At 42.6% G+C, this 27,943-nt stretch overlaps 2 protein-coding genes across 3 annotated transcripts in view; one reads left to right on the top strand and one right to left on the bottom strand.

Annotated features, from left to right (window-relative positions):
- The first annotated feature begins 354 nt into the window (after positions 1-354).
- On the top strand, positions 355-21,031 carry RMC1 (regulator of MON1-CCZ1). Of its 2 annotated transcripts, none has more exons than XM_019741199.2 (20): positions 355-613; positions 1,303-1,379; positions 3,619-3,703; positions 4,528-4,584; positions 5,815-5,901; positions 9,164-9,304; positions 9,637-9,740; positions 10,993-11,082; positions 11,175-11,280; positions 12,028-12,139; positions 14,835-14,879; positions 15,145-15,198; positions 16,360-16,488; positions 17,049-17,155; positions 18,619-18,738; positions 19,079-19,156; positions 19,486-19,590; positions 19,685-19,753; positions 19,834-20,059; positions 20,845-21,031. In XM_019741199.2, exons 1-20 carry the CDS (start codon positions 512-514, stop codon positions 20,922-20,924), a joined length of 1,974 nt encoding a protein of 657 aa, XP_019596758.1. In that variant the 5' UTR covers positions 355-511; the 3' UTR covers positions 20,925-21,031. The 2 variants fall into 2 exon arrangements, with proteins under 2 accessions (XP_019596758.1, XP_019596759.1); XM_019741200.2 differs by lacking the exon at positions 355-613 and adding an exon at positions 1,059-1,210.
- The window catches only part of NPC1 (NPC intracellular cholesterol transporter 1), a 53,722-nt gene continuing 46,488 nt past the window's right edge, over positions 20,710-27,943 (bottom strand). Inside the window, exons 19-25 of the mRNA XM_019741198.2 lie at positions 27,579-27,694; positions 26,905-27,034; positions 25,348-25,548; positions 23,953-24,184; positions 23,084-23,197; positions 22,187-22,349; positions 20,710-21,526 (exon numbers count right to left, since the gene is read on the bottom strand). Of these exons, the coding sequence (XP_019596757.2) occupies positions 21,444-21,526; positions 22,187-22,349; positions 23,084-23,197; positions 23,953-24,184; positions 25,348-25,548; positions 26,905-27,034; positions 27,579-27,694 (1,039 nt within the window). The 3' untranslated portion in view covers positions 20,710-21,443. The remainder of the gene's footprint in view (positions 21,527-22,186; positions 22,350-23,083; positions 23,198-23,952; positions 24,185-25,347; positions 25,549-26,904; positions 27,035-27,578; positions 27,695-27,943) is intronic.

Here is a 27,943-nt window from a genome sequence, read left to right as displayed (position 1 = left end):
ACGTCCCTTACTAAATCCTTTCAAAAGCAAGATGAGCCTTCCTTCCCTACACCAGGGGAAACCCTTTCCCACGAGGGCAACCGACGCTGCGCAAGCCTCCTGGGAAGGATTGAAGCCAGGACTATCACAAACTAGGGAAAGCGCGGGTGGGACTGGTGGCGCTGCCATCCGCCCCCGCACGGCGTTTTCCGGTGCCGCAGCACCCCGCCCCAGACCGGTAAGCCTCCGTGAGACCCAGCCCTCCGGGAAAGGGGAGGAGCCTCTCGCTCCGACGGGCCCCACCGCGGATTGGCGGCCGTAGGCCGTGGCTTGTTTAAGCGCAGAGAGCCGCAGGCCACGTGACGGACGGCGTGGGGGCGTGGCACCAGGAAGCGGCCTCCGCGCCCGCTGGATCGCCGCCGCCGCTGCCGCTACAGCCACCGCCAGTCCGAGACCCCGCACAGGGCGCTGCTCGCCTGGTTCCACGCTGGCTGCCGCCTCCGGACCCCCCGCCGCCACCGCGGCGCCCGCCATGGGCGAGGAGGACTACTACCTGGAGCTGTGCGAGCGGCCGGTGCACTTCGAGAAGGCGAATCCCGTCAACTGTGTCTTCTTCGATGAGGCCAACAAGCAGGTCCGGCCAGCCCGCACCCTCTTCCGCGCGGCCGCGTTCGCCCAGCCCGCCGCTCTTGGTGCCCCAGGGTTGTCTCGCGCGCCAAGGCCAGGTGTCAGGGAACCAGGCCCGGGCCCTCTTCTCGCGTCCCGGCGCGGGACCGGCGCCAGCGCCTTCCTGGTGGGTGGGCGGAGGGACCAGGCTCCACCGCGGCCAAGGCTCTTCAAAGTGACAGCTGGGTGGATCCCGAGCTGGCGCCATGGACCCAGCGCACTTTAGCCGGTGTGGTCAGTTATTAGCAAGCCAGTCTTTTCTTGGCGCCTTTTGTTGGATTTAGACATTGAAATTTTCATTATTCTCGGAATTTTGGAAAGTGGGGGGGGGGCGGGGGGGGAGACCCGACGGCAGTGCGGGGAGTAGCGGGGAGTGCTTAAGCTGCGCTTTTGTTGAACCGATTAAAACTTGGAGGCATGGGGCCCCCCGACCCGGTCCTACACAGTGGGCAGGCAGCACTTGGAACGGTCGCCTTTTTGGTCTCTACTCTCTTTTCTTCAAATTCATGGGAACATCAAGCATCTGCAGATTGATATGTGCCGCGTTGGTTTAGTTGAAGCACGGGTGAGGTGTATCAGAAATACTCACTTGTAGTTGGTGTGTGTGTCCAGTCTTTCAAAGTTCAGACCATTAACATTGCTGCTTTTCACTCCCAGGTTTTCGCTGTTCGATCTGGAGGTGCTACGGGGGTGGTCGTTAAAGGCCCAGATGACAGGAATCCCATCTCGTTCAGGTAACAGTGTTAAGATTTTTAGAATAATTTCAACATGTAAACAAAATGGTGTTTCCCTTTCTCATTCATAGGGTAGTTTTAAATTTTTGTCCTTTGCCTCACCTAAGAGGTCGCGCGTGTGTGTGTCTGTGTGTGTGTGTGTGTGTGTGTGTGTAAGTAAATCCCTGTCTGTAGAGAGAGGGAAGCAGACACCTGCTCTGCAGTCTTGGTGGCACATAACTGTACTTCCTGTGAGTGAAATATGTAGAGTAGTTCCCTGTTGATTTGGGAACCAAATACTCTGAAGTAGGGCACCTATTTCCTGGTACTTGAAATTAGCAAGTCAGGGCATTATTGACTTCCCATTTCCGGTTTTTTGACTGCGGAGGACCTTCATTTCCTCATTTGGCCCAGGTCTTTCCAGAGTGTCTGCAAGGTGGAGGAGATTCCTGGGTCAGTGTTTTCATGTAAGAATGTATATTAAGAAAATCCAAACACAAGTTGAACCGCCATAATTAAGAATAGCAGCCTCTTTCACTTTCAGAAGTATTTCAGTTTGGATGATAAACTATCTGGTCACCTTAACTCCTGTAATTACAGGAGAAGAAAGTACAATGTAGGCCCCTCAATTCAGTGGTGATCAAAAAGTGTTTTACAGTTGGCCTGTGATGATAGCAAACAGTTTTTGAAGTAGAAAATGAATCGCACATCATTTGTGTGTCAAACACTGGTTGCAGCACCATTGCTGGGCACCTGGCATGTGAAGGCTTTGAATTAGCCGGGCGCCCTTTTGGAGAACTCATAACTTTAGTGTGGGAGACACATACTATTTACTTTGACAAGTGCTGTACCAAGAATGCAGGCACGCAGAAGAGATGTGACATCTTGGGACAGGATAGGGAAGGGCTCAGAGAGGAGGTAGCCTTTGAGCAAAACTTGAGAACTTGAATGGGATGATTCTAGGTAGAGAAGAGAGGAGGTCTTCCAGTTGGAGAGAACACCAAGTGCAAAGGTGAGCGAGTGTGATGTTTGGGAGCTCCAGGTCTGTGTAACTGAAGAGCAGGTGTCCATGCAGGGAGGGGGCGGTGGTGATGCTGTGGCCACTGGCAGGGGCCGGCTTGACCCTTAAGGATTTTGTTATGGAATTGGGGCTTTATCTTGTTACTGTACATTTCTAAGGTGGGGTATGGCATGATCATATCAGTGTTTGGAAAGCTCATGCTTTTCCCAGCCTTGAGGCTGGATTAGTTGGGAGCATATCAGAGCCAGGGCAATCGTCTGAGCCAGGCTTGGTGAAAACCAGATGGAAGGCGGTGTAGACTGATATGGCATAGGCACTCAAGGGGTGCTTAGGAAGATGTCTGGTAGGACTCGGTGGTCAAAATGAGAGTGAGCCCATGATGGTCCCGTTTTGGGGGCTCAGTAGGGTTTGAGCGGAAGATACTGAATTTATCCTCTTTTAAAAACATTTATTTTTAATGGCTTTACTGTGGTATAATTATTAAGTGCACATATTTAACATGTGTAATTGATAAGTTTTGATATAGGTGTACATCCATGAAATTATCACAATCAAGATATGAACATCCCATAGCCCTAAAGTTTCCTCACACCCCTCTGTATTCCATCCCTTGACTTCCTTTGAGGTGGTTCTGAGACTTCAAGATGGGGCTGTCCTGAGCCTGTGGAGCAGTGAATGGGAAAGAGGACACTTCTGTCTTCCACAGGCTTTGCTGTGAGAGTGATGGAGAAAGAGGGCAGTTGTTTGTGGAAGTCACTGTGGGTACAGGCATACCTTGGACATAATGGCAGGTTTGCTTTCAGCCCACGGCAAGAAAGGGAGTTATCAGTATAGAGTGAGTCGTAATCTTTTTGCTGGTGTGCATTGAGGAGGTGTCTTGTCTTTAAGTTGTGAAAAAATACTGCAACATTTGTGAAGCTCAATAAAGCAAAGCACAATAAAAAGAAATATGCACGTATCTACTTATTTATGTCTGAAATAATTCTCAGAGAAAGTACAGGTGATCGCAATTCTTCCATCACATGTTATCTGCAATACCATAAATTTCTCCAGCAATTTGTTGCCAGTTGGATTGTTTCTTAAAAAGAGGTTCTGCTAATGGCTTCAGAAACATAAGTTTAATTAACTAAGATTTGCTGCTTTGTGAATATTTAACTAGTTTTTTTTCTTCTCACGAAATGATAGAAGCTAGAATTCAGTGATTAAGTTTAACTCTTAACATACTCTTTCTTCTTAAAGAATGGAAGACAAAGGAGAAGTGAAGTGCATTAAATTTTCCTTAGAAAATAAGATATTAGCTGTTCAGAGGACCTCAAAGACTGTGGTAAGACTTATCTTTAAATACAGTATAAAGAAAGGACATTAGAAGTACATTTGGAAGAGAATGAATTGCAAAATTTGTTATTTTAATGTCATGCAAGCTATAGTTATGTTGCATTGTATTTGAGCCTATGGAATTCTTCAAGATAAGAAAGATACTTGAATGGATAAATACTTATGACCTTAGTTGGCATTTTTGACTTAAAAAAAAAACTAATTTGGAACCTCTGGCATCTTTTGTATTGATTAATAGCTGTATTGACCATAGATTGCATGAGGTATATTTTTTTGGGTACGTTGTGAATTAGCCTTGCCAGAGTAACTCCCTTTATTCACTTCGCTCATCTTTGAATGCTTGACCTAACAGGAACAGATAGTCAAAGTTGGAGCAGCTTGTTGGCATTTTAGCCTTTGTAAATATTCAACGTCACCATTTGTAAAGTAGAGGAAAAGCTGTTGAGAAAGATGCAAAATCTATTTCCTTCTGTCAGTATTAATTGCTATAATTTTTGGAAAACCTGTTGTAAAATGTAGAGCAACACATTTCTCTGAAATCAACTATTTGAGGAATGAATTTTCAAAATCAGTTTCTAAGCCCTAACTGAATATTTGGATTACTTCTGTTTAAAAAATTGAATTGTCAATTTGCTGCTATTAAGGAGGCAGATTGTCCAAATGGGTCTCTTTATTGTTCCTGTCTGGGTTTTTGTCAGTTTTTTTCTGCTTACTTTTAAAATTTATTTGTCTTTTCCTTTTGTTGTATATCAAAGTAGGTTGACAGTATGCTGCCTGATCCACATTTCTCCTTTGTGTTTTTTTTTCTTTCAGGATTTTTCTAATTTTATCCCGGATAGTTCTCAGCTGGAATATACTCAGGAGTGCAAGGTATGGTCCTGGCATCTCCCTGTGGGTTGGCATTTAACTGGGTGAGTTACATGGTGGAGATGCAGGGTAGGGTGGTAATTGAGAGCACAGACTTGGAGGCATACGGTGCTTTATGCTGAGGTCTGCTGCATGTTGGCTTTGGGACTTTGGACAATTTTTTAAAAGTTTCTTCATCGGTAAGATGGAGTTGGGAGGATTAAATGGATGACAGATGTTACACACCTAGCAGTCTCAGTACTTGGTGGCTGTTGTCTTCCTGTCGCCCCTGACTTCTCCTTTGGGCTGGCACATCTGGGTCAGATCCTGTATTCCTTTCATAGTCGCCTCTTTGGAGGTTTGTGGAAGAGGATGTTTTTTTCCCTTTCCAATGATGTTTTCTTTCCTTGATTTGTCCTTGTTATGTCCTTCCTCTTTCTTTCCCTGGGCGTAGATTCTAATTCCTATTCATTAGATTTGCTGGGTATAATAAACTAGGCAAGAGAGGGCTCAGTTACAAGTAGCAATGTGGCACCCTGGAAACTAGCAGAATTGGGTATGAATGAGGCATGGCTCTGGCATCTTTGTAATGGTTTTGCTAAGTGGAGTTCAGGGTGGGCTCTACAGCAAGGAAATGCACATCTGCCAAATAACAACCATTCGCAGACTTCTAGTTCCTCTGTGTGCAGCAGAGCTGTTCTCATAGTTCTGTCTGTCCTCAGGCTCGGGGCACAGCTGTTCACCAATGAGTCAGGCGTGTGGGCTCAAGGCCACCAACTCCATTTTGGTCAACACTCGCTGAGAACCATTAGGCCTTTCTACTTGTATAACACCAGTTTTCTTCTTCTTCTTTTTTTTTAATTTATTGAGGTGACAATTGTTAGTAAAATTACATAGTTTTTAGGTGTACAATTCTGTATTACATCATCTATAAATCCCATCAACACCAGTTTTTATAATGTCTTTAACTAAGAATATCAGTTCTCCTTTGGTTCCTAAAGGTAGAAATTGATATTTGTGAGTGCTGGTCAGTTCCCTTTCCACAACACTCAGGCTTTTCCTTCTGTTCTGTTGACTAGGAGGAATTAAGAATCAGATGCTTCAGTAAAGTGTTACAGGTGAAAATCCGGGAACACTGGATTAAAAAAAAGTTTGAGTCTGAGGAACTTTTATTAAAGAATACTGTAAGCTTTTGAAAATATTTATATATATGTTTTTCTTGTTAATTCAAAATCTTTCTATAATCTTTTTTAGACCAAGAATGCCAACATACTAGGATTCTGCTGGACCAGTTCTACTGAAATTGTCTTTATTACAGATCAAGGAATTGAATTTTACCAGGTATTGTATTTACCACTGATGTTTGCTGGAGAAAGGTTTGTAATAGCAGTTTGGCAGCTTTGTGAATTTAGCACTAAATAGACATTTTGAGATTCTAGAGCTTTCGTTTCTTGCTTGGGTTTTGATTCTTTTTTTCCATTTATAAGTAATACATGTGTTTTATAAAATGTTCAAACATTACCAAGATACATGAAAAGTAGATGTCCACCATAATCCCTAGAATAACTGTTATGAACAGTCTGGTGCATATTCCTCCATTTTTTTCTACACACACAAACATTATTATTTTTTACAAAAATGAGAATAGTGTACATTTATGGCTGGCTTTTTTTTTTTTTGCTTAGCAATATGTCTTGGACTTCTTTCCATGTTTTATTCTGAGTCATACTCTGCTGTGTGGCTATACTCATTTATTTAATCAGTTCCTTGTTGATGAATGTCTGGCTTATTTTCAGTTTTTCGTGATTATAAACAATTCCCCAGTGAATATGTTCGTAAACATTTCTTTATATTCTTGACTGAGGCAGTTCTTAGAAGGGGGACCACATTACAGGTATGAACATCTAAAAAGCAGAATAGATATTGCTAAATTTCTTCCAGAGGTTTGCACTTGCACTAGCAATGTACAAATCTCTATTTTCTACATCTTTGCCAGAACTGGATATTATAAGTCCGTAGACATTTGCGAATCTGAGAGGGAGAAAGACATTTTCATTTACATTTTTCATTATTAGGAAGGTATGTATGTTTTCATTTGTGTATTGTCCATTTGTATTTCCTCCTTTGTGACCTGCCTCTTCACCTTAAAAAAAATTTGTTAAAAAAACACATAACATAAAATTTACCGTCTTAACCATTTTTAAGTGTATAGTTCAGTAGTGTTAAGTATATTCACATTGTTGTGAAATAGATCTCCAGAACTTTTTCATCTTGCAAAACTGAAACTCTCTACCCCTTAAATAATTCCCTTCCCCCCATCTCCCAGCCCCTGGTAACCACCATTTTATTTACTATGAATTTAACTACTCTAAGTACCTCACATAAGTGGAATCATACAGTATTTGTCCTTTGTGACTGGCTTGTTTCACTTAGCATAGGTCCTCAAGTTTCATATTGTATGTAGTGTGTGGGAGAATTCCCTTCCTTTTTTTAAGATTGAATAATATTCCATTGTGTGTATACCACATTTTATCCATTCATGCATTGAGGGACACTTGGGTTGCTTCCATTTTTTGGCTATTGTGAATAATGCTGCCAAGAATATGAATGTGTAAGTAAATCTTTGAGACCCTGCTTTCAGTTCTTTTGGGTACATACCCAACAGTAAGATTGCTGGATCATATGGTAATTCTATCTTTAGTTTTTTTTAGGAAGTGCCATACTGGTTTTCATAGTAGTTATAACATTTTGTGTTCCCACCAATAGTCCACAACGGTTCCAGTTTCTTCACGTCCTCCACACGAGTTGTTTTCTGTTTAATGAATAATAGTCATCCTTCTGGGCATGAGATGATATGTCATTGTGTTTTTGGTTTGCATTTCTCTGGTGATTAGTGATATTGAACATCTTTTCATGGCTTCTTGGCCATTCGTATATGTCCTAGAGAAATGTCTAATCAAGTCCTTTGCCCATTTTTTAATTCGGTTATTTTATTTGTGTTGAGTGGTTGGAGTTCTTTATATATTCTGGATATTAACCCTTTATCAGATGATTGGCAAATATTTTCTCCCATTCCATCTGTTGATTGTTTGCTTTGATGCATCTGCCTCTTGATCTTTTAATATGTTCCAACTGCCTGACCTATTGAGAATACTTCTGAGATATGTAAGTGGAGCTAATCTAGAAGGTGTTGATTTTGTCGACCTTATGAAAGCAATATAATTTAGAATGTATGGATAGAGGAAATACACCTGTGTAAACAAACATGAAATGTTAATGCCATGGTGCTTTGCTGTCGGGCTGTCATCAAAACCTTTGTAGTGACCAGCAGAAAGAAAACAAACTTGATACGAATCCCATATACACAGAAATAGAATTTTGTATATATGACAGCATGAAAAGGATTGATTGCTTTACAGAAGGGTTCCCTGGGGCAATCATTTAAAAGTGTAAAAGTGTATCTTTCTGTTCTCAGTAGTGGAAAAGTATACATTCAAATCACCTAGATGCTCTTCAGAACTTCAAGAAGTGTTAGGAAAAAACTGAAAAAAAAAATCCCACCTCCCCCAAACAAACAAAAAAGAAATGTTAGAAAGGGGTCCTTCACGCATCCTTATTTTATTATACCTGAGTTATCAAGAAGCGTACGGCTCCCGAGCCTGACTGCCGCCTCAGTTCTTCAGTTAGTATTCTCTGAGCATTAATGTCTTGGTGGCTCTATACAGTATTCCTTAGTGTATCAGAACATCAGTTAGGTATGTTTAAAATGTGCCTTGATTATAAAATACTAGATTTGCTTGCATAGTCTCATAAACACACCAGTTAGAAAAGGGAGCCCCTCCCTTTTCTAGTGGGAACTGGAGTCGAGATGGAGACCAGGCCGAAGGTAGATGGTGCAGGCTGGGCAGACGCTGATACCACATTTTTTGCAGGAAACGAGTAAACTCGTCATATCGCCTCTAGTTGGAACCGGCAAAAATTTTGCAAAGTAAATAAATAGAGACCTCTTTTTAAACTAAAACACTGAAAGTTTCATAGAAAAATATCAAATAGATAGAAAGATATGAATATTTTACGGAAAGTCTAATTTTGGCGAGAAAATGTCAAAAAAGCCCCGCGTTACGACGCGATTTGGCGGGAAAATGCCCGCTTACAAAGTGATATAGTGCCTCCTGCTCTAGGGTCATGGGGTTGATTGGACCATTTTCTCAATGAGTGAGGATGTCGCTGCTCTTTGATCTTTGGTGGGTGGTTCCTGAGAATATGGAGGTTGAGAGAGACCTGGGCCTTGCAGAAAAATGGCGAGCCGAGGCCGTAACTTCATAACTGATGAGGCAGTTTCCCTCACCTCTCTGAGCCTTGTTTCCTCTTCTGTCGAATATTAATGATATCCACTTCTCAGGCCTGTGACGAGGGTAAATGAGCTAATGTTTGTAAAACACTAAGCACTAGGATTGATAACAGGTAGCTGTAATAAATAAATAATTTCAATTCAACTTACGGGTTCTTTCTGCTTTTTATAATTTTCTTAATTTACTGGATCAGTCTTCTGACATTTTGCTGTTCTTTAAATGAAGATTGTGTTTCTTGAACTTTGTTTCAGGTATTACCAGAGAAACGAAATTTGAAACTCCTGAAGAGCCAGAATATCAATGTGAATTGGTACATGTACTGTCCTGAGAGTGCAGTGATTCTGCTGTCTACCACCGTCCTCGGAAACGTCCTGCAGCCCTTTTATTTTAGGGTATGAGTAAGCCTCCCTTTAAAAAAAATTACTTTTGTCCCCCCCTCCTACCCTGTTCCTTTAACATCCGGATGTGCCAAGTGCTTCAAATGGGCAGGTGCCTCTAATAACCTCACTGCTTCTGACCACTAGAGGGCACACTGTACCATCCCATCACCTCCAAGAATGATTCATTCTGGGGACAGACTGAGTAAAGGAAGGACATGGTGTGACGCTGGAAAGGATAGAAACACATAGTGTGTGTATATATCCTTGATGATTTTACATAGGGAATGCTAAAACATCAAAGGGATGTAACAGACTTGTCTTAAAACTTTTTTTTTCCCCAACAGGCTGGCACTATGTCAAAGCTGCCCAAGTTTGAGATTGAATTACCAGCTGTGCCTAAGTCCACTAAACTGTACCTTTCTGAGAGAGACATTGCAATGGCGACGATGTATGTTTGTCTTTTGAGAGAACTCCTTGTAATTGCTTTTAGTGATATAAGTAATAGAAGTTAAACACCCCAGGGCTACGTTTTCTTTAGGTAGCCTTGGAACACACAATCAGGACTTCCCTTTCCTGTGTTGTACCTAGATCTTATGGATATAGTAAACCTGCTATCTTCCGGGCGTTCTTTTTTTATTTTACTAGTTTTGTGGTCTTAGGCAAGTTTTTTTCACCATTTTAATCTGATAAAATGAGAATATCGAGTCACTTTTATTTCTTGGATGTCTTAGTTTTAGAATTTGTCTTTCATTCTGTGAGTTGCAACGTATGAACAATTATTTTTTTTAGCTAAAATATATTCTAATTTGTTCTAAACAACAACATAGTCTAAGTTTTTTATCTAACAAACATGAAACTGAATTACTTATGTAGGAAAGTGTATTTTCACTTGGATATGCAGCTGTATTAATTTTTAAACTTTATTATGAAAAGTTCAAACTAAAATAGGAATACAAAGAACCCCCTATAACTGTATTCAACAAATACCATCATTTTGCTTCTAAATCATTTCTGATTCTACTATAACCTGAAATAATAGTTTCCAGACTTTAAACATTTTTAGCCGTTAGAATGCCTGCCCCCACACACAACATACCTTTTTTTTTTTAAGGAAATCTGTGGCATTCTGATTTAGAAAACAAAATGAGAGCAATCTTGGCCGAAGTGGAGGTGGGGACCCACTCCCTTCCCTGTGGGAGGCTCAGCACAGTGTTAACCATTGGAATAAAAATGTGCATTCAGGAACTGGTCACACCACATTTATTAGATGAGGCTTAAAAAGGAAGAGAGATTATATTTTCCTGTGATTAAGGAATGTACACATTGTATAAATCTTGGAAAATACAGAAAGTTAAAGGGAAAGAAAACGAACTTGTCTTATCCAAGGATATCTGTTAACATGTATTTCTAATATTTTTGGATAGTATGCAAAAATATTTCCAATATTTTGGGATAGTTTTTCTTTTAAAATATTTTCATCATGGTATATTTAGTTTTGTACCCCCCCTTTTTATTAACTTTATAATAGACTCTTTTTTTTTGACTAATTGTGCTTGCTTTGCAAATGTTTTTATTGGCTGCAAAATATTCCATTAAGTGCATATTTCATGATTGACATAACTGTAGTCTTATACTTCAGCATTGACAATGGAGGAATTTCAAACAGCCAAATATGACTTATGACTCTCTTCTCCAATCAGCTATAGACAGCTTTATGTTCTCTTCCTGAGGCATCATTCACGGACCTCCAATAGTACGGGAGCGGAGGTAGTCCTATATCATCTACCACGGTATAGTTAATGCTTTCTTCCTTCTTCCTCCAATTTTAAAATTTGAACTAAAGCTTGTTGATCTATTTTTTGACCTTTCTGTTGTCCTTCAGAGAAGGTGCCTGTAAAAAGATGCACATATTAAAGTTAAATCGGACGGGGAAGTTTGCCCTAAATGTGGTGGATAATCTGGTGGTCGTTCATCATCAGGATACAGAGGTTTGAGTTATGTGTGGCTGTCTGGTCTGTGTTGTACAAGTTAGGCTTGCTTGACAGAGTTGTGAAAATTGCTAGAACATTCTGAACAAACACTTGAAAGTGCTTTTTATGCTCAAAGTTTTAGAATTTCAGATGGAAGTGGGTTAGGTATTCTAAATGGTTTAGGAAAAACAGTGATTCCATGTCAGTAGTTTAAGGATGATTAAGAACTATTTCAAAAAATAACACATGAGGAGATCTGACTTTGGAACAGTTATTTGGTTGAATCAACTAAGCTGGGAATTCACGGCAGAACCACTGTGTTACATGAGTACATGGACATTGTCCTTCCTTTGTGAGTACAGATGATAATGGTTTTGAGACTGTATGGCCCAAGAGAAAGAACTAGAATGGGTCCTGCTTTTTCTACACTGTTAGCTGGGTGTCTGGTAGTAGACAAACCACTTCTCTGCCATGCCCTGGAGAGAGGTGACACCCAGATATCCTTGACTAATGAAAATGCTGCAAGTGAAAAAGATCCGTTTAAATCACTTAGAGCTCTTCAAAGGAAGCATGTTACAAATGTCAGGACTATTTGTGAGAGTAGGTAAAAATATAAAAGAATGTTGTGATGTGATAGCAAATTCCTCCTCAAAGAACTGGCCAGTAGGGATGGAATACAAACATAGACTCTAAAGGAATCTGTCATAGCAAGATGTTAGGTAACAAAAGGGTTAAGCCAACCCGTGGTCTTTTTTTCCACTCTAGACATCGGTGATATTTGATATCAAGTTAAGGGGAGAGTTTGATGGCACCATTACCTTCCATCACCCAGTGCTTCCAGCTCGATCAATTCAACCCTATCAGATTCCCATGGCAGGTAAAAGGGGTCACTGTGTAGTTGGGGGCCACATTCAAGACCGAGTGAGGAGTGTGTACAGAGGGTTCTGGATCTGTTGGATTTTGTGAGGGGCTCTTTTTTTTTTTTTTTTTTTAACTGATTCTATCAGCTAAAATTGTGTTGTGAAAAGTATTTTATAAGAAAAATGGATCTTCTTCTGAAGAAAATAGAATGATTTCTCTTCTCTGAGCTTTAAAATAGAGAGCTGTGATTACTCATTGAAGCTTAAATTTTAAATGTGGAATAAGCCCTTGACATTTTCTGATTGCCAGTGCTCTGTAACCCTGACATTAAACTTGGCTGCTTACGGCTGTTATTTTAATCTGGGGTCACTTTTCCTTCTCTTTCTCGCATTCTGTATCTTAGTTAGGATAAATAGTGCATTTCCAGACCAATGGTGACAGTAAGTGCTTAAGACTGTGGGTCTCGGATTGTTCTAGATCAGTCTTCCTACCTGAGGTGGAAGTAGGAAGTTTGAGAGGAGGTCAGGATTTCAGAAAAGGGGGAAGAAACCATTTTGTTCTTTTGCCTTTTCCCAGTGTAATCGACTTTAAACAATATTATGCTCTCAAAGGAGAGTGGAGTACAGAGTAAGTTAGTTGAAGTTTCGGTGTGTAAACCATACAAGGGACACATTTGGGACTCCGGTAGCAGTGTTTTCTTATGAAAAGGAATACTTGTCAGATAGCATTGGTGGCTTGGCCCTGCCTGCAGTCAGGATGTCCTTGGACTTGTTACAGAGAAGGTCCAGATCAGGCTGCCCCCGAGAGCTCAGCAAGGACACTGCCTCTGGCCTGCTTTTCTGGCCTTGCTGCTTACTAATTCTCCCGCAGAGTTTGGAAGGAAGGAGGTAGTCCTCACATTTGAATTGGTCTTTTGGCCTTCTGTGTTCTCTCCAGCTTCTTCCTTTTCCCTGGGTAATAATGTTAGCATTATAAGCAGACCTAGTTTTATTGTGCTTGGCTTTGTTGTGCTTCACGGGTGTTGGTTTTCTTTTCTTTTTTTTACAAATTGAAGGCAAGGCCCTCCACAGCAGAAATCACCACTGGCTTTCCCCAGAGTCGCTTTCCCTACAGACTTGATTTTACCCCAGACTTACTTCTCCCCCCAGATTTGCTTCCTCCCATCCCGCACACTCGCTTTTACCCCAGACTCACTTTTACTCCAGATTCACTTCCTCCCCAGACTCTCTTTCCCCCTAGACTCACTCCCCTCCATTCACTCCTCCCACACTTGGGAAGTGAACCTGTAATATCCTAGAGGTATGCCTGTAAAAGAATAGATTGTGTCAATTGATTTATCTTGTAGCTGCTGCTCACTTGGCATGAAGGTAACTGCTAGTAAATTGGGGAAAAAACAACTCTAAATATTTAAAACTCAGTTCTGTCCCGTTGTTTAGTAAGACTAATTAAAAGGCAGTCAGGTTCTAAATGGCTACTTATAATAAAGCTAATGCCAGGAGTGGTCAAAACAATAGCCTAGACTCAGAGTAATAAGAATTCAAGGGTCCATCGAATCTCTGGGCTTCTAGAGTGTGGGTTGGTAAAGCAGTTTTTAAGGTTAATGCCTTTTTGTTTTGTCTTTCCTGCTAGATTGTAAGCCCCTTGCAGGCTTGTAGCATCTTTGTATCTTGCCCACCCTATGCCCTCACAGGACGTGCATTCAGGAAGAGCTTGTTGGGCTATTTGGAAACCTGAAACCAGCAACTTTGGGGAGAGCCAGCTGCCCTCATTATTCTCCTGTTTTTGGTCTCTTGGACCAGTGGTTCTCAAACTCTACATTAGGGTCACCTGGGGGGTTTACAAACCAGAGCTACCTGGCTCTCACCTGAGAGCATTTAAGTCAGCGTGATGGGCAGTCAGCACTGAGGTCCACATGTAAGACCCTTATTCTTAGGTTCCAAATGCAAGTGTTTTTGCTCTAGCTTACCTGATGGGGCCCTTTCCTCTGTTATGGGGGTCTGTTAAAAATTACCACCCTTTCAAACCAGCTGATTAAAACCTGTCTTCTGATTGTACCTGGATAATTGGAAGAGAACTGGGAATCGTGCATAGTTTATAGGACTGCATTTGTCAAGTGCACTGTGGGCTACCCACGAGCACTGTAACAGGTCGTTACAAGTCCCTGTCATGTGAGGTTTTCTTGGGCCTGCTTCCCAGATCTCTGTGCCTGGACCCACTACTGTGTGCAGTGGAGAATGGAACTAATTATTTAGATAATTAAACCACAAAACACTTGTTTTGAAATATTCTCAGTGAACTGAGTATTTGATTTTGAATCTTCCAGGTACATTTCTCAGTTCTTTAATGTGCACGTGTAAATGATGAGTCATCTTTGGTTATTAAAAACAACAACACTGTGAACAAAGGTTTGACATGCTTTCTCCTTCTTGGGAAGACATTTTCTTGGATTGTTCTCAACTTCCCCCTTCCTCCCTATATTTTATCAGTGGGACATGACAGTTCACTTCTTCCCTCGTTTGATGACAGTTGAATTAACACGTTGCGTACGGATCACGAAAATCTTCATGAGGGATTTAAACCCCGCCGTACGCAACGTGTTAACATTTGCTGAAGGCTTTAAAAAGTATTACATTTTACTTAAGTACTAGTATCGTCAGCATTTTCTGGGTGCACCGTCAGGCCTTGCACACTTGTGTTTTCTCCACTTGTAGGTCCTGCTCCTGTGACCAGCCAGTCTCCTGTCCCATGTAAACTCTGTATCCTTTAAAAGGCAGTGGCGCTGTGCACAGAGGGAAGCTGTTACCCCTCTTTACCCTGGTGTCTAAGAGGGTCCTGAAGCTCCGTCCTCATAAGCCGGAGTAACGTCTCAGGAACCACAGCGGACAGTTTCTTAGAGCTTCTTACCGTCAGGGGCGGGCATTTAAAGCACCTCAGCAAATGGGGGAGGGGCGAGTGCTAATCGGAGCTGGGTTTGCCTTTTGTTTTCATCTCTTCTGGTTTAGAATTTCCTATGACATGTAGATTCTTCATCCTGGATTGTCTTTCAACCTGACATCATTATCAGCGCAAGCCAAGGTGGGTCAGAGGGGACGACCATCATGTTAGAGAGAAAATAGTGCTTGTTGACTTTGGATGACAGTTGTAGCCAGTGACATTTTCAAGGTGACTCCCTGAGAAATGACCTCTCCCTTCAGCCTGGGAATGGGATCATTTTTCACTTTATACTCTGTTCTCTACTATGTGTATATTTTATCACGAGCATAGACTGTTTTTATAATGAAAACAACTAAGAATGGCCATTCCCTGCTTTAAACCCTTTCATATATGTCCATCTGAAAAGCCAGACCCCACAGCATGGAGTGCAGGGCCCTCCCTGCCCTCTTCTGACCTCCCACCATCATGCACCCCTTTCTGTTCTGTGTACCTGGGGGTGCACTCCTGTTTCTCACGGTGCTGGGGAAGCCTCCGTTGGGATGTTCTATTCCTTGGTAATCCTCCAACACCTTGAATCTTCCTGTTAGAGTACTTTCCATATTAGTCTTCAGTCATCTGTGTATTTTCCTATTTTGCCCACTGGGATTAAGCAGAGAATTAGCCCTAATGCCCTAGGTGGCATCCACTGTATGTCATGAGTTCACTTCTGTCCATCCAGAATGGCACTAGGCTCTGTACCAGCCATGGGAGAATTGAGAAAGGAGGCACTAAGGTCGCTCTTAAAATAGCGTTTCTCTCACAGATCCCCGGTTGAGAGAGGCTCTGCCTGCCTACCTGGCAGTGAGTGTTCAGGACATTTATGGATTGATGAATGGATGAATTATGAAATTCCTCTGGAGTCACTTTTGACCAATGAGCCATTACAGGAGAAACCAGAGCATAGGGTTGGAGTCATGTCACATGTTAACATTTTTTTCCACCTTGAAGGTTAAAAGGGGGCTAGGTGTGGGGAAGGAGCTGCTGTGAGTTGATTAGAGAGCTTGTTGCCCCGTTTTGAAGGAGATACACTATTGATATACCTCTTAATGTAGAGGGTTACTTTGTGGTATGGAATCAACCATGCGTGCAGTAGTTTGGCTGTCAGTCCTGTTGTCAGGCATGTGTTGAATGTCCTCAACTGTGCTTTGGCTTGTAAGAAAAAGCCATTGAGTGTGTTTTCCCCATGACTCCTTAGGGGAGTCACCTTTTGGGCTTTTGTTCCGGTTTGCATCATCCTATTAAATTTGCTGCCTCTTAAATCAGGTTACCTCTGGAACCTCCAAGTGAAACTTCAGCCCATAGTAAACCTCTTGCCAGATAAAGGAAGACTGATGGACTTTCTCCTCCAGAGAAGGGAATGCAAGATGGTCATCCTGTCTGTCTGTTCGCAGAGTAAGTGGGTGAACCTTCCCAGTCAGTCTGATCAGAGGATTAGGCCTGTGCTACCCAGCACCTTTCAGTGGGAGCTGGGCCACCTTTCATGCCTTGTCTGTAGCTGGTCACCCCATTCTTCACTTCAAGGATGGATTATTGCAGCTCCTGGAAAGGCTACTAAACATAAAAATGCCTTGTAGAGACTTAGGTAGAAAAGACTAAATAGAATAAATAAATAAAGGCTTAAAAAAAATAAATAGGTGAAAACGAACCTGAACCTGGGCACATATGTGGGTCTGGGGCTACCATCGCTAGCTTTAAAACAAACATTCTTCCAAGTCACTGCATATCTACTCTGACAATATTCTACAGATATCTGCCATAGCTGTTTTTGCTAGTAACAAGAAAGGGCTTATGAGTGAGGGGAAGGCTTTAGGCCTCTAAACTAGACCATTGCTCTGAATGCCCTGTAGAGGTATGTTTGCACTGCTCACACTTTGAGATTAGTTTTTCTGTCATAGCAACGTGTTCTGAAGTTGACAAAGTTGGTTGACCTTGTAAATGTTGATTCTTTACAGTGTTGAGTGAGTCAGACAGAGCAACGCTGCCTGTGATAGCCACTGTTTTTGACAAACTCAATCATGACTATAAAAAGTACCTGGACGCTGAGCAGAGTTATACGATGGTAAGTTATATGTACTATGATGAGGGTACTTCCACGCCCCCATCCCTACCCCTGTACGTTTGTAATTATAATGCAAGATTTTGATAGAAGAACGTCACTGAGGTTTGCTATGTGCCAGAGGGCAGGGTGGCCACAGTGGGGGAGCAGGAAATTCAGAGTCCCTGCATCTAACTAACTTGAGGCTGTATCTCAGTGCCTTCACTTTTTAAAATCTGTTTGATCTTACACGTAGATAGAACCTTGGTCTTACCTCTATTTTATAGATAAAATTGGTCTCAGCTTTGCATTATTTTATACGTTTCTGCCAAGCCAGAGTCTAGTCTTAGAAATATAATAATTTTGCTGTCTTTTTAGTCAGTTTTCTGTTAGTGATGATTAAATATTAGCACTGTGCTGTTCACATAGTAGGTTCAAATATTTGTTGTGATGGGCTGGAAAAAGTTAACCTGCCTTATTACCATATTCTGCTATACTGTTAGTGTTTCATGTCTTCTGAAGTGAGAAAGTTTAGGACAAGTGGAATGAATAATTTCACTTAAAAGGATCTGATTAGTCCTAAAACTGAAAATGGAAGTGGTTTTAAACAATAAAAATCCCCGCACTCTACTCACCTTTAGCTATTCAAGGATAGCAGGACTGACACAGGCTGCTGAAGGGCCAGTGGGACCCTGTCCCGTCAGACATGGGGGGAGGGAGAGGCCGAGCTCTTCCAGAGCCTTCTCTTGGTCCTGCTACTAGTGTACTGGGCTGTGGGAATCGGTAGGTCTGATCCCAAATGGCAGTTTCTGTGCGTCCCTGCTCTGTGGCTGCTGGGTTTCAGAAACCCTTGCTAGTCAGGAGTGTGACCAGCCATCTGCAACATCGAAGCACTTGGCTCTTCTCAGACACGCGGGGTCTCAGGTGCCGTCACAGCTCCTGCAGCATATGCTCTCACTGAGCTCAACGGCTTTAAAAAGTTAGGCTGCAGGAGTCAGGATCTTCTCACAGAGCTTTCCTATTCAGTAATATTTGGGGAGCCTTGCCGTAAAAATCTAAATATAAACTCATTACACAAAGTACTCACTGATTTTAAGATCAGGGCTTCATATAATAAAGATGCAGCAAGCCATTCCATTTTTAGTGGATAACAAATACCAGATAGGCTGTGATTAAGAAATTTAGATAGGGCATTATGTTAAGAGATTAAAACAGTATGATGTCCCTTAAGGGAAAACTGTGGCTTATGTTGTTTTTAGTTCCACCATGAACATTGGCCTATTTTCAAGATGACCAACTGTGACTTTCTAGACTCTTCCCCAGCAAGCACAGGAAAAATAGTTTTGTCCAAGTAGTGAAATAAGTATCATCTCCTGCTCAAGTCTGAGGTTCACAGCACCTAGGAATTCATTGTTTTTGGATTAGCTGCAAACAACCATTGCCTAGATGATTAAGCTGCCATGTCTCGGCTGTAATGTCTCGCCTAGGCAGTGGAGGCAGGGCAGAGCCGGAGCAGTCCACTTCTCAAAAGGCCGGTGCGGACCCAAGCTGTGATCGACCAGTCTGACATGTACACCCATGTCCTGTCGGTGTTCACGGAAAAGAAGGTAGGTGACAGCTCATCAGCCGCTTCTGGACTAAGGATTCTCAACACAGATCTATTTGAAGGGAATTGAGAACAACTAGAACTCATAATGTGATTCGAGTACCTGGGCTATCTTCGGTGAGGACTTGTGCTAATAGTTTGGCTTCCAATACTCAGACCTAAACATGCTCATCGAGGGGGCGGGGGTAGGGTGGTGCGGGTTCTGGAGGGATTTGTGCAAAACCAGCGAAATAGCACTGGGCCAGTTTAACATGGAAACAAGGGAGCGATAAATGAGGGTTATATGTAGCTGCCTTTGCAAGTCTTTGATGTTTCTAAGACCATTTTTGTTTTCTCCATAGGAGATGCCTCACAAATTTGTGATAGCCGTCCTGATGGAATATATTCGCTCTCTTAACCAATTTGCGATTCCAGTGCAGGTACCTTCCCATCAGGATGGGTGGTCCCAAGTCAGAGGAGCAAGGAATAGTTTTTTAAAATGACAGCACTGTCAATGACTAAGGTGGCTCTTCCATATGCTAAGAGGTGCTGCCTGCCTGACTCAGAACCCTGAGTGCCTTCCTGATATGACAATGTTGTCCTTAGTTAGAACAAGTGCTATCACATCAAGTTGGGTTCTTTCACCTGCACACTGAACCCACTTCTCGTAACAATGGAAACTTTGACTCATCAGTTAGAATAGCTGCAGTCCTTGGCAAACCTAGCCAAGGTTCGCGATTTGGACCGCCTTCCCTTTTTTTATCCTCAGCATTACGTCCATGAGCTCGTTATCAAGACGCTTGTCCAGCACAACCTCTTTTATATGCTGCATCAGTTCCTGCAGTATCATGTCCTCAGTGACTCAAAGCCTCTGGTCGGTATCACAAGATACTTACTTTTGTGATTAAAAACTTCAAGTGTAACTTTCCGACATCTGATGCTGAAGAGTCTGAAAATTTGTCTTTCAGGCTTGTCTGCTGTTATCCCTAGAAAGTTTTTATCCTCCTGCTCATCAGCTGTCTCTGGATATGTTGAAGGTAATGGACACATCAGAGTTTTAAGCTGCGTAAGAGTCTGTGTCTGTTGCTTCCATTTACCTGGACTTTTCTCTTTCTAGCGACTTTCGACAGCAAATGATGAAATAGTAGAAGTTCTTCTTTCCAAACACCAAGTGTTGGCTGCCTTACGGTTTATCCGGGGCATTGGTGGCCATGACAACATTTCTGCACGGAAATTTTTAGATGCTGCGAAGCAGACTGAAGACAACATGCTTTTCTATACTATCTTCCGGTTTTTTGAACAGCGAAACCAGCGTTTGCGAGGGGACCCTAATTTCACACCAGGTGAGAACATGGCAGTGGTGAAAAGGCCTGGGGCAACCAGACTTAGCAGTAGCAAGAGAATGCTGGCAGCTGGAGGGTGAGAAGCCTTTTGGTAAGAACTCCTGAGTTAGGTTTGTGAAAACAAAATGTCCTAACAGCCGACCTGCCCCATAGCCTGTTATTTGTAGTACATGTGAATTCGGTATGCTCATGGATCTGAGTTATGCTCTGGAATTTGAGGTATGTTTCGGATAGAGAAACATTCAGGGCCCAATTCAGGCAGCCTAAACACAGCTCATATGTCTGATAGCTGTTCTTGGAATGTCCCCTTTTGAAGAATCAGGGCAGGAACTGGTGGCGAAGGGTTTTAAATGGCCTGGGGCTTATTTATGTTCGGTTTTAGGCAGGAAACACTGGCAAATCATTCTTACCTCCAAAGTTATAAAATCTAAGGCATCCTCTTCCTTAGGATGGGGAAGGAACATACAACTTTATTTTGGATCTACCAACTTTTTCTAGCTTAGTGCACCACGTAAGATGGCATTGAGGACCATGACAGGTTAGCTTCTCTACTTGTCTCTCAGAGCAGATGGTGACTTGCTAGGGGATGTACAGGTCCCTGACCAGTTTCGCAATGGCATCAATTGTGTAAATAGGACAGCTCAAAAGCGTAGGAAAACAAAAGTATTTTATGAAAGAAAAATAAGTTAAAACCCAGTATACACATCAATAAGCTGCACTGTTCATTCTCGTTTTCCTCTCTTTTTGTGCCACATCTAATGGATTAAATCTGTTTTTCCTTATAGGAGAACACTGTGAAGAACATGTTGCTTTTTTCAAACAGGTTTTTGGAGACCAAGCTCTAATGAGGCCTGCAACGTCCTGAAATCCCTTGCTAGTTTTTTTATATATAAAAATGTGTACAAAGTTAATTTATTGCATTAATAAAGCTCTTTAAACTACAAAATGTTATAATAAAGTATATCTGCAGTATCCTCCAATGTTAACTAAAAATATGGTATAGACCTTGTGTGATGGCTTCCTCCTCAAAAAAAGGAGAAATGTTGCATTGATTGGCCTTTAACAAGTGTCAGTGAGCGGATCACATTCACAGCCATCCTAGTGTCAACCTTTCGCTTTCTGAAGAATTAGGTTTCATTCTTGGAGAACTGGAAGACGCCTTCGTGTCCTGGGGTTGCCTTCAGATTTCATAATACTGCTTTACAAGTCCGATTTGCATTCCTGAGTTGAAAAGCACTGTGGCCAAAGCTGCTGCTGTTAAATCACCTCAAGTCTGGTAACATCTGGTGTTCATTCAACTTAGCCTTGACAGTGCAGCTACTGTCCAGTGGTGAACTGACCGACCCGCAGACACAGTTCAAAGTCCCCTCACCCTGTAGGAGGGTTAGAAATTTAGGAGTTGTTCTCTCTCTGTACCTTTGTATCGCTCTTGAGTGGCCAAACTTTTGGCTTTATTTATTGATGGTCCTGTGAGGGATAAAAAGAATAACTTTTGTATTATTTCTTCAGGAGAAAAGGAGATAGTTTATACTGTAACAGAACTACCTTTTCTATCCCCCAGAAATGGAAAAGAAAAACCCAAAAAACCCAAACCCCTCATTTTCTCCATCTATTTCAATGCTTCAACTTACAGAACTATAAATCAAGCAAGTGAGTACTGTTCTCCTTTAAACCACGTCATTATGGACGCTGATCATAAGGATGGTTTCAAAATAAGAGATGAGAGGCAGAGGCAGCATTTTGCTAGAACAGTGAGTCAGGGAAATAAAAGCTATTGTTTTCCAGCACTGCTGGGTTGTGACCCAGCTGTCGGCCATCACTGAAGGACATTCATCTCAGCAGGGAGACGCCACCTGGGGCGGCTCACATTGTGACTCATTCATGTCTGACTTCACAGCCTTGTTCAGCAGACAAGTCAGGCCTCCAGAAAAGAGTTTACTAATGAAGTGGTTTAGACAGTCAAGAGGCCCCTGATAGGATTTTTTTCTTGTAGAAATTTTTTACTCAGTATTATTTATCAAATGACCATTAGTACAAGTTCGAATACTTCAAAAGAATGTTTCAAGATACCATAATTTTTTAGTAACATGCGCCCTCCATCCCACTTGTTTAGGAATTAGAACTTACCTATATAACTGAGTAAGACAGGGAGGAATATCAATCCATGAGTGGCTCCCAGTAAGACCATAGCTAAATACATCCTGAAGTAAAATATCTGGAAAATTTGAGATTTGGCAAAGGCTAACACCACAATCCCACCAAATTTTGTAAGTGTGATTCCACTGAATACCTAAAAGAAGAGAGAGGGTATTAGAAACCACTTTTATTAACCTATTAGAATTGAACACTTCCTAATACAGGGATTTCTTAATAGTGTCAAAAGTCAGGGGGACTGAACCCCAGCGTTCAGAGTTACTGATAAGGAGCACCTAAAATTGTTTTACTTGCTGAAACAAAAAGGTATCATAAGGGTAAAAGCTGTGTTTTCTACATACACACTATTCTGTCTAAACTGAGCTCATAATATTCTCAGATGAAAACTATTTTAAGTATCTAAAATTGTTATAAAACAAAGTTGTAGTTGTTACTCTGTAATGGTATTTTCTTTAGTGGTAAAACAATTGGTTGATAGGCTAAACCAGGATATACAGTTGAATGAACCAAGGAGATTCTCAAGACATCAATTACAAAGTGCTTGCGGGCGCTGCGGCAGCTGCCTTGCTTTATCAACATGTGGCAGGCCTGTGTTTTACATGGAAAAGGCTCTGGTTCTTAGATCCAGCCGCTGCTGTCTTCCTGCTTTTGCCATACTGCTGCCTACAACAGGATTCACCAACAGGAACAGTTCTAAAGAATTTCAGGACATAGCTATTTCATGAATTGCCTGCAAACTTGTCATCCTTAGATGCTGCTGCTAAGTAAAGGATCCAAATTCTGTTTTCCCTACTGGATTTTAAAGTGCCTTCTGAGAAACGCTCGCTGAGCTGGGCACTCTGCATTGAAATTTCTGCCCAAGTCACTTACAGAACTGCCCATGTGAGACAGCGCCTCTTCTGCCCGTTCCACGCGGCTTCCTTTGGCACTCACTGTGAACGCTCTCGTTATGTGGCTGCAGAACTCCACGGAAATGCCACAGCTCTGAAATAAAGTGCTTCCTTTAAAATGGGTCTTTTCTCGTTGGAAATCATAAGCAGCCAATGCCTTTCCCAGGATCTGTGGTTACCAGGGCATCCTGGGAGGTAGAGGCGCCCTAGGAATCCTCTGACATATATTATAAAGCCCCCATCACACCAACTTCAGTGCACCAGGACCTTGAAGAACCCTGTAGGCACAACACCCAATTCTCCAGTTTATACAGCCGCTTTGCCTTCCTCCCAGGAAGCTGCCGAAACCGCTTACGGTTACCCCAGCTTCCACAGAGCCAGCACACTGTCCTTAATATGTTCAGTTCTGCCTCACTGCCACGCCACCTGGGGCAGCGTTCATATCTGAAGTACAGATGCACTGTTTCAATTTTCCGTCAATACCTTCTCGAAAGCTCACATCTTCACGACTATTAAAAAGCACCCGGCAATTGCATGAGAAGCAAAAGGTACTGGTCAGAGAATTCCATCAGGGATGGGGCAACTTTCTAAAGAAAAAGTGAGCATCTTGCCGTCATTAGGCTAAATGTTTCTCCAAACCTTTCGGAATAATAAAGGCAGAATACCCAAGTTAGACCATGAAATCACATTTTCACTGTTACATGTATCATCCGTCCCACTCCAACTAGCCCTCAGTCCCACCTCTCCACGTGTAAGAAGAACAGGAGCTGAACTTGGTCTTTCACCCCAACAAACAATTCACATAAGTGACACAGGAGTTAGGGACAAACTGAGTGGACCAGGACTCACCATTACCAAGTTGACCAAGGAAACCGCGTTCAGACTGATGCCCCACAGCCACATGACGCCAAACATGTTGACCAATATCATGGCGATTGTGACACACATGATGACTGCGGACCACGGCTCACAGCCCAGGAGAACCATGGTCACCAAAAAGATTGCGCCCAGGGACACGCAGAGGTTAAAGATTGTGTCATTAATAATGGTCAGGTACTGTTCGTAGAAGACATAGAACACACTAGAGAGGAGGGGGAAAGATTTCATCAAGGTTCGTTCTCACTTCTGGAAGCTCTACTTTTCATCCTGCCACTATTGCAAAACTGTGAAAGTACTTCTAGAGACATACCTTGCAGAAAACCTTCCTGCTTTTTGCAAGACGCATCTACAGTAATTCAACCGGATCTTTGACCACTGACGCCCAAAGAAGGCCCTCATGATCCAAAATAAATACTTTATAAAAAGTTTTTGTTTATAATCCCCATCTATTCTACCGTGTTTCCCTGAAAATAAGACCTAGCCGGATCATCAGCTCTAATGCAAAAATTAATATAAAACCTGGTCTTATATTAAGATGAGACCGGGTCTTATATTAATTTTTGCTCCACAAGACGCATTAGAGCTGATGATCCAACTGGGTCTTATTTTGGGGGAAACATGGTAGTTTATAGGCATTTACAAAGAATATTCCATGCTATTTTGAAAAAAGAAGTCCTGATCTATCCTGAGAATTATCTCAGGCCAAATGGGATTTGTGCGGGGGCCTGAGGAGATTATGTTTTTTGTGCAAAGTTAACCAGCTCTTCCCAGGAATTAGGACACCCATTCTGAGAACTTCTGCCACAGAAAAACAGGTTGTCCTCCTGCCAGGAACAGGACTCCTTTAAGCAAGATCATAGGGGTGAGAAAACAACAACAACACACGCTTATTTCTTCTACTTTTCTATATTTTCCAAATTCAAACTTTTATATATGATACTTTTTGATAAGGAAAAAAGCCCAATGAGCAAAAAAGAAAAAGCTCCATAAAGGCACTGTCCCCAGTCATCAGCAGTCACGGGTACCCATCAGTTACTGTCCAGGAACAACCACGGGCCCCACTTCCTGAAAACAGGTCACCAGGCAACACCTCCTCCCTACCCCCTGGCTGCTGTTTTGCAGTTGGTCTCTTTCAGAATGAGCTCCAGCCCAGAGACCAAGCTCTGCGTCTCCAGCACTCAGACCTCCGTAGGTGCTCCCGAGTCTGGCCCTCCTCGCCCCCGTACCATCTCCCTGGACATACTTGGCCTATGCTCACAGCGGAGAAGGTGTCAGAATGAAAGCTAAGCATCAGCATTCCACCAAGGGAGTCCCAGAGTGTGGGCCCTTCCCTAGAACACCCTCATTTGTACAAGACACACTTACCTGTATGGGAACACACGGTAAGTACTTCCTTCCTGGCTCATGGTTTTGGTGATATTACCAGCGATGAGGCGGGCTTTTTTCATGGCGTCAATAAAGTCAGCAGAGTTCCGAAGCACGGTGTGGTAGGTCATGAAGTATGTGGCTCCGACACCCGTGTCATTGTCAAGGATGTTAACTGCGGAGCCGTAAGCAGCGTGTCCCCTAAGAGAAGACTCGGCGTCAGAAAGACCATGCCTTGCAAAACCTTGCAGAATCTGAGCACTCAAGGCTAAGTGAAATCATCTGACCCTGGGCCCAGAGGTCAGACCCAGTTGTAAATTTCAGGGATACGGAAGATCCTCTGAAAGGGAACGATGGAGGTTTAGCTTATTGTCTCCCACACTGGCTCTCCTTTACTGCTTTTAGTTTCTTTGGTGCACAGCTGCTATTGTGTCTACATCCAGCTCTGCTTGCAATCCAATGTGTTTTCCTACAGTTTGCTCAGCAATATTGTGTAACAGGAGGTGGGGAAGGGCAAGGCCCTTGAGTGAGGCAGATGTGAGATGGGCCTCGGCCCTGCCATGGAAGCCTGGGCAAAGTTACTGAATTTGGGCTGCAGCGTCATCTTCAGCAAATGGGTCCACCACCTACTCACACGGCTGTGTGATGCGCAAGTGAAACAATGTGAGGTGTCTGGCATGACACTGGCACGTAGGAGGCTTCCTGAGAGTGGTGGCTATTGCCTTCATGGAAAGTTGAACTCACTTGGACTTGTTTTATGTAGGCCAAGGCATTCAGTCTGCAAGCACAGCAAGCTGTAAGATCCATTTCTATTTTAATTTTAGAGACAGTCTTCCTACAGTACCTAGTATAGGTCTCAAAACACAGACATGACATGTATGACTAATGTATGATGGGACTCTGGTCAAATTATGTATTCTTATGAAAAACTGGGATGTCCAGGGTTTACCTCACATACACATGGACACTCATTTTCCTCTACAAAAGCTTCCAAATGATCCCACCCCAGACTTCTAATCATCTTCACTATTTCTTGGCCAAATAAGCCTGTGGCTGCCTGGCTGGATGGGGGAGTGAGAAAGCCCATAGTCTCATATATGGTTTGGCTGGCAAGAAGCACAGTGGGGCTAAAACAATGTAAACCTTAACCTAGGATGACATCACCAAAGCAGAGATGCTGTCCCATATGCCCATAGACACAACTGAACAGACCACTTCACATTCTGAAATGCCACACATTGCCTTTCTCCCGCTGCCCCGCTGGTACCCTATACAGTACTCTGCATCCACTCAAAGAGCCAGGAGGGCCAGGACACACGGAGAAGTGTAAGAAAGGAATGCTCAAGCCAGGATGGAATCAGCTGAAAATAATGAGAAGTTTTCTTTAAAGGTGTCCAAGAGGTTTCTTCGCTTTCACAGAAGGCTCCAGACAGGGTGGGCAGGGGGTATAGACGAGGACCTTTCACACGCAACTGTTTCTACACCCAGCTCTCCTAGTTTTCCAGTGCAGGACAAAGGGAAAGTGGGCGCGTGTCTGAAGGGCTCAGAGGCACTTACCCTTTGCCACACTTGGGGTTCGGGTTATCAGAAAGGAACATGGGCAGGAATCTCATGAAGTCTCCACCCTGAGGCCTCTGTTTGCCCTCTGGGGTCAGAGGCCTGCAGCGGACGCAGGCAGGGTCGGCCACTGCCGGAAACATGAGGGGAGGAGCCAAGGTGAGAAGAATGGGTCTCTAGATCTTATTTTACAACATTTAAAAACATTGATAAAGAAATGAGGGGACTTCTTTTCTGGAATCTTTTTCCTTATCCAAAAGCTTCAAACACGTGATTTTCATAGTGTAATAAATTTGAGATATCATCTTCACCTTAGGCAGGCTGTACAAATTTTCTTCCTCAAGGCAGGTTTTCTGCTTTAAGGACGACCTTAGTTGGTATGATTAGAGCCCAGGGCTTCCATGTTTTTAATCAAGAAAATTCTAGGACAGTCTCAACACTTACAAAACCATAGGGCAATGGTGATAAACAGGGAAACACACCTATGAGATGCTACAATCAGTGTCAGGAACAACACCGCTTTTCAGAGTGAACAACTAAGGACAGGGATGATAACAAAAGGAATGACACCCCGTGTTGGCATATAAATAGGTATAAACCACAATGATTTTTCAACTATCATGTTAAAGCTTTTCAGAAAAAAGGGAACAATTTGGAAAAGGAGATGCAAGTACCTGAAGCGTTGCAGAACTGATCGGTGCTATTGTAGACTCTACAGCACGAAGACTGCGGCTTAATCCAATCAAAATAATCGTCAATCCAGGATGAGGGAGCAAAGCCTATTCGGGTACTGGAGAAAAGGAGAGAAAAAAAAATGACCGACTTGTCCCTCAAGGAAAAGTCTTGTTTCAGTCCTTTTCCTGGAAACCAGACTTCCTTTTCTAGAGTTCATACCACCACCCAGTCAAAAGACAAACTGCATTAGCACTTAATGGGAAAACTCAGGTAAAGCTAGATTCAGCATACATTCTGAGAAAGAAATTCTCCGAGAAAACCTATGTTCAGTGAGAGATGCCAGGCCGAGCTGACTCTGGCCGAG

This window comes from Rhinolophus sinicus, linkage group LG09 (genome assembly GCF_036562045.2).
Source record: "Rhinolophus sinicus isolate RSC01 linkage group LG09, ASM3656204v1, whole genome shotgun sequence".
Taxonomy (NCBI): Eukaryota; Metazoa; Chordata; class Mammalia; order Chiroptera; family Rhinolophidae; genus Rhinolophus; species Rhinolophus sinicus.
Note: the sequence above shows the minus strand (reverse complement) of the source record. Positions and strands in the feature narration are given on the sequence as shown.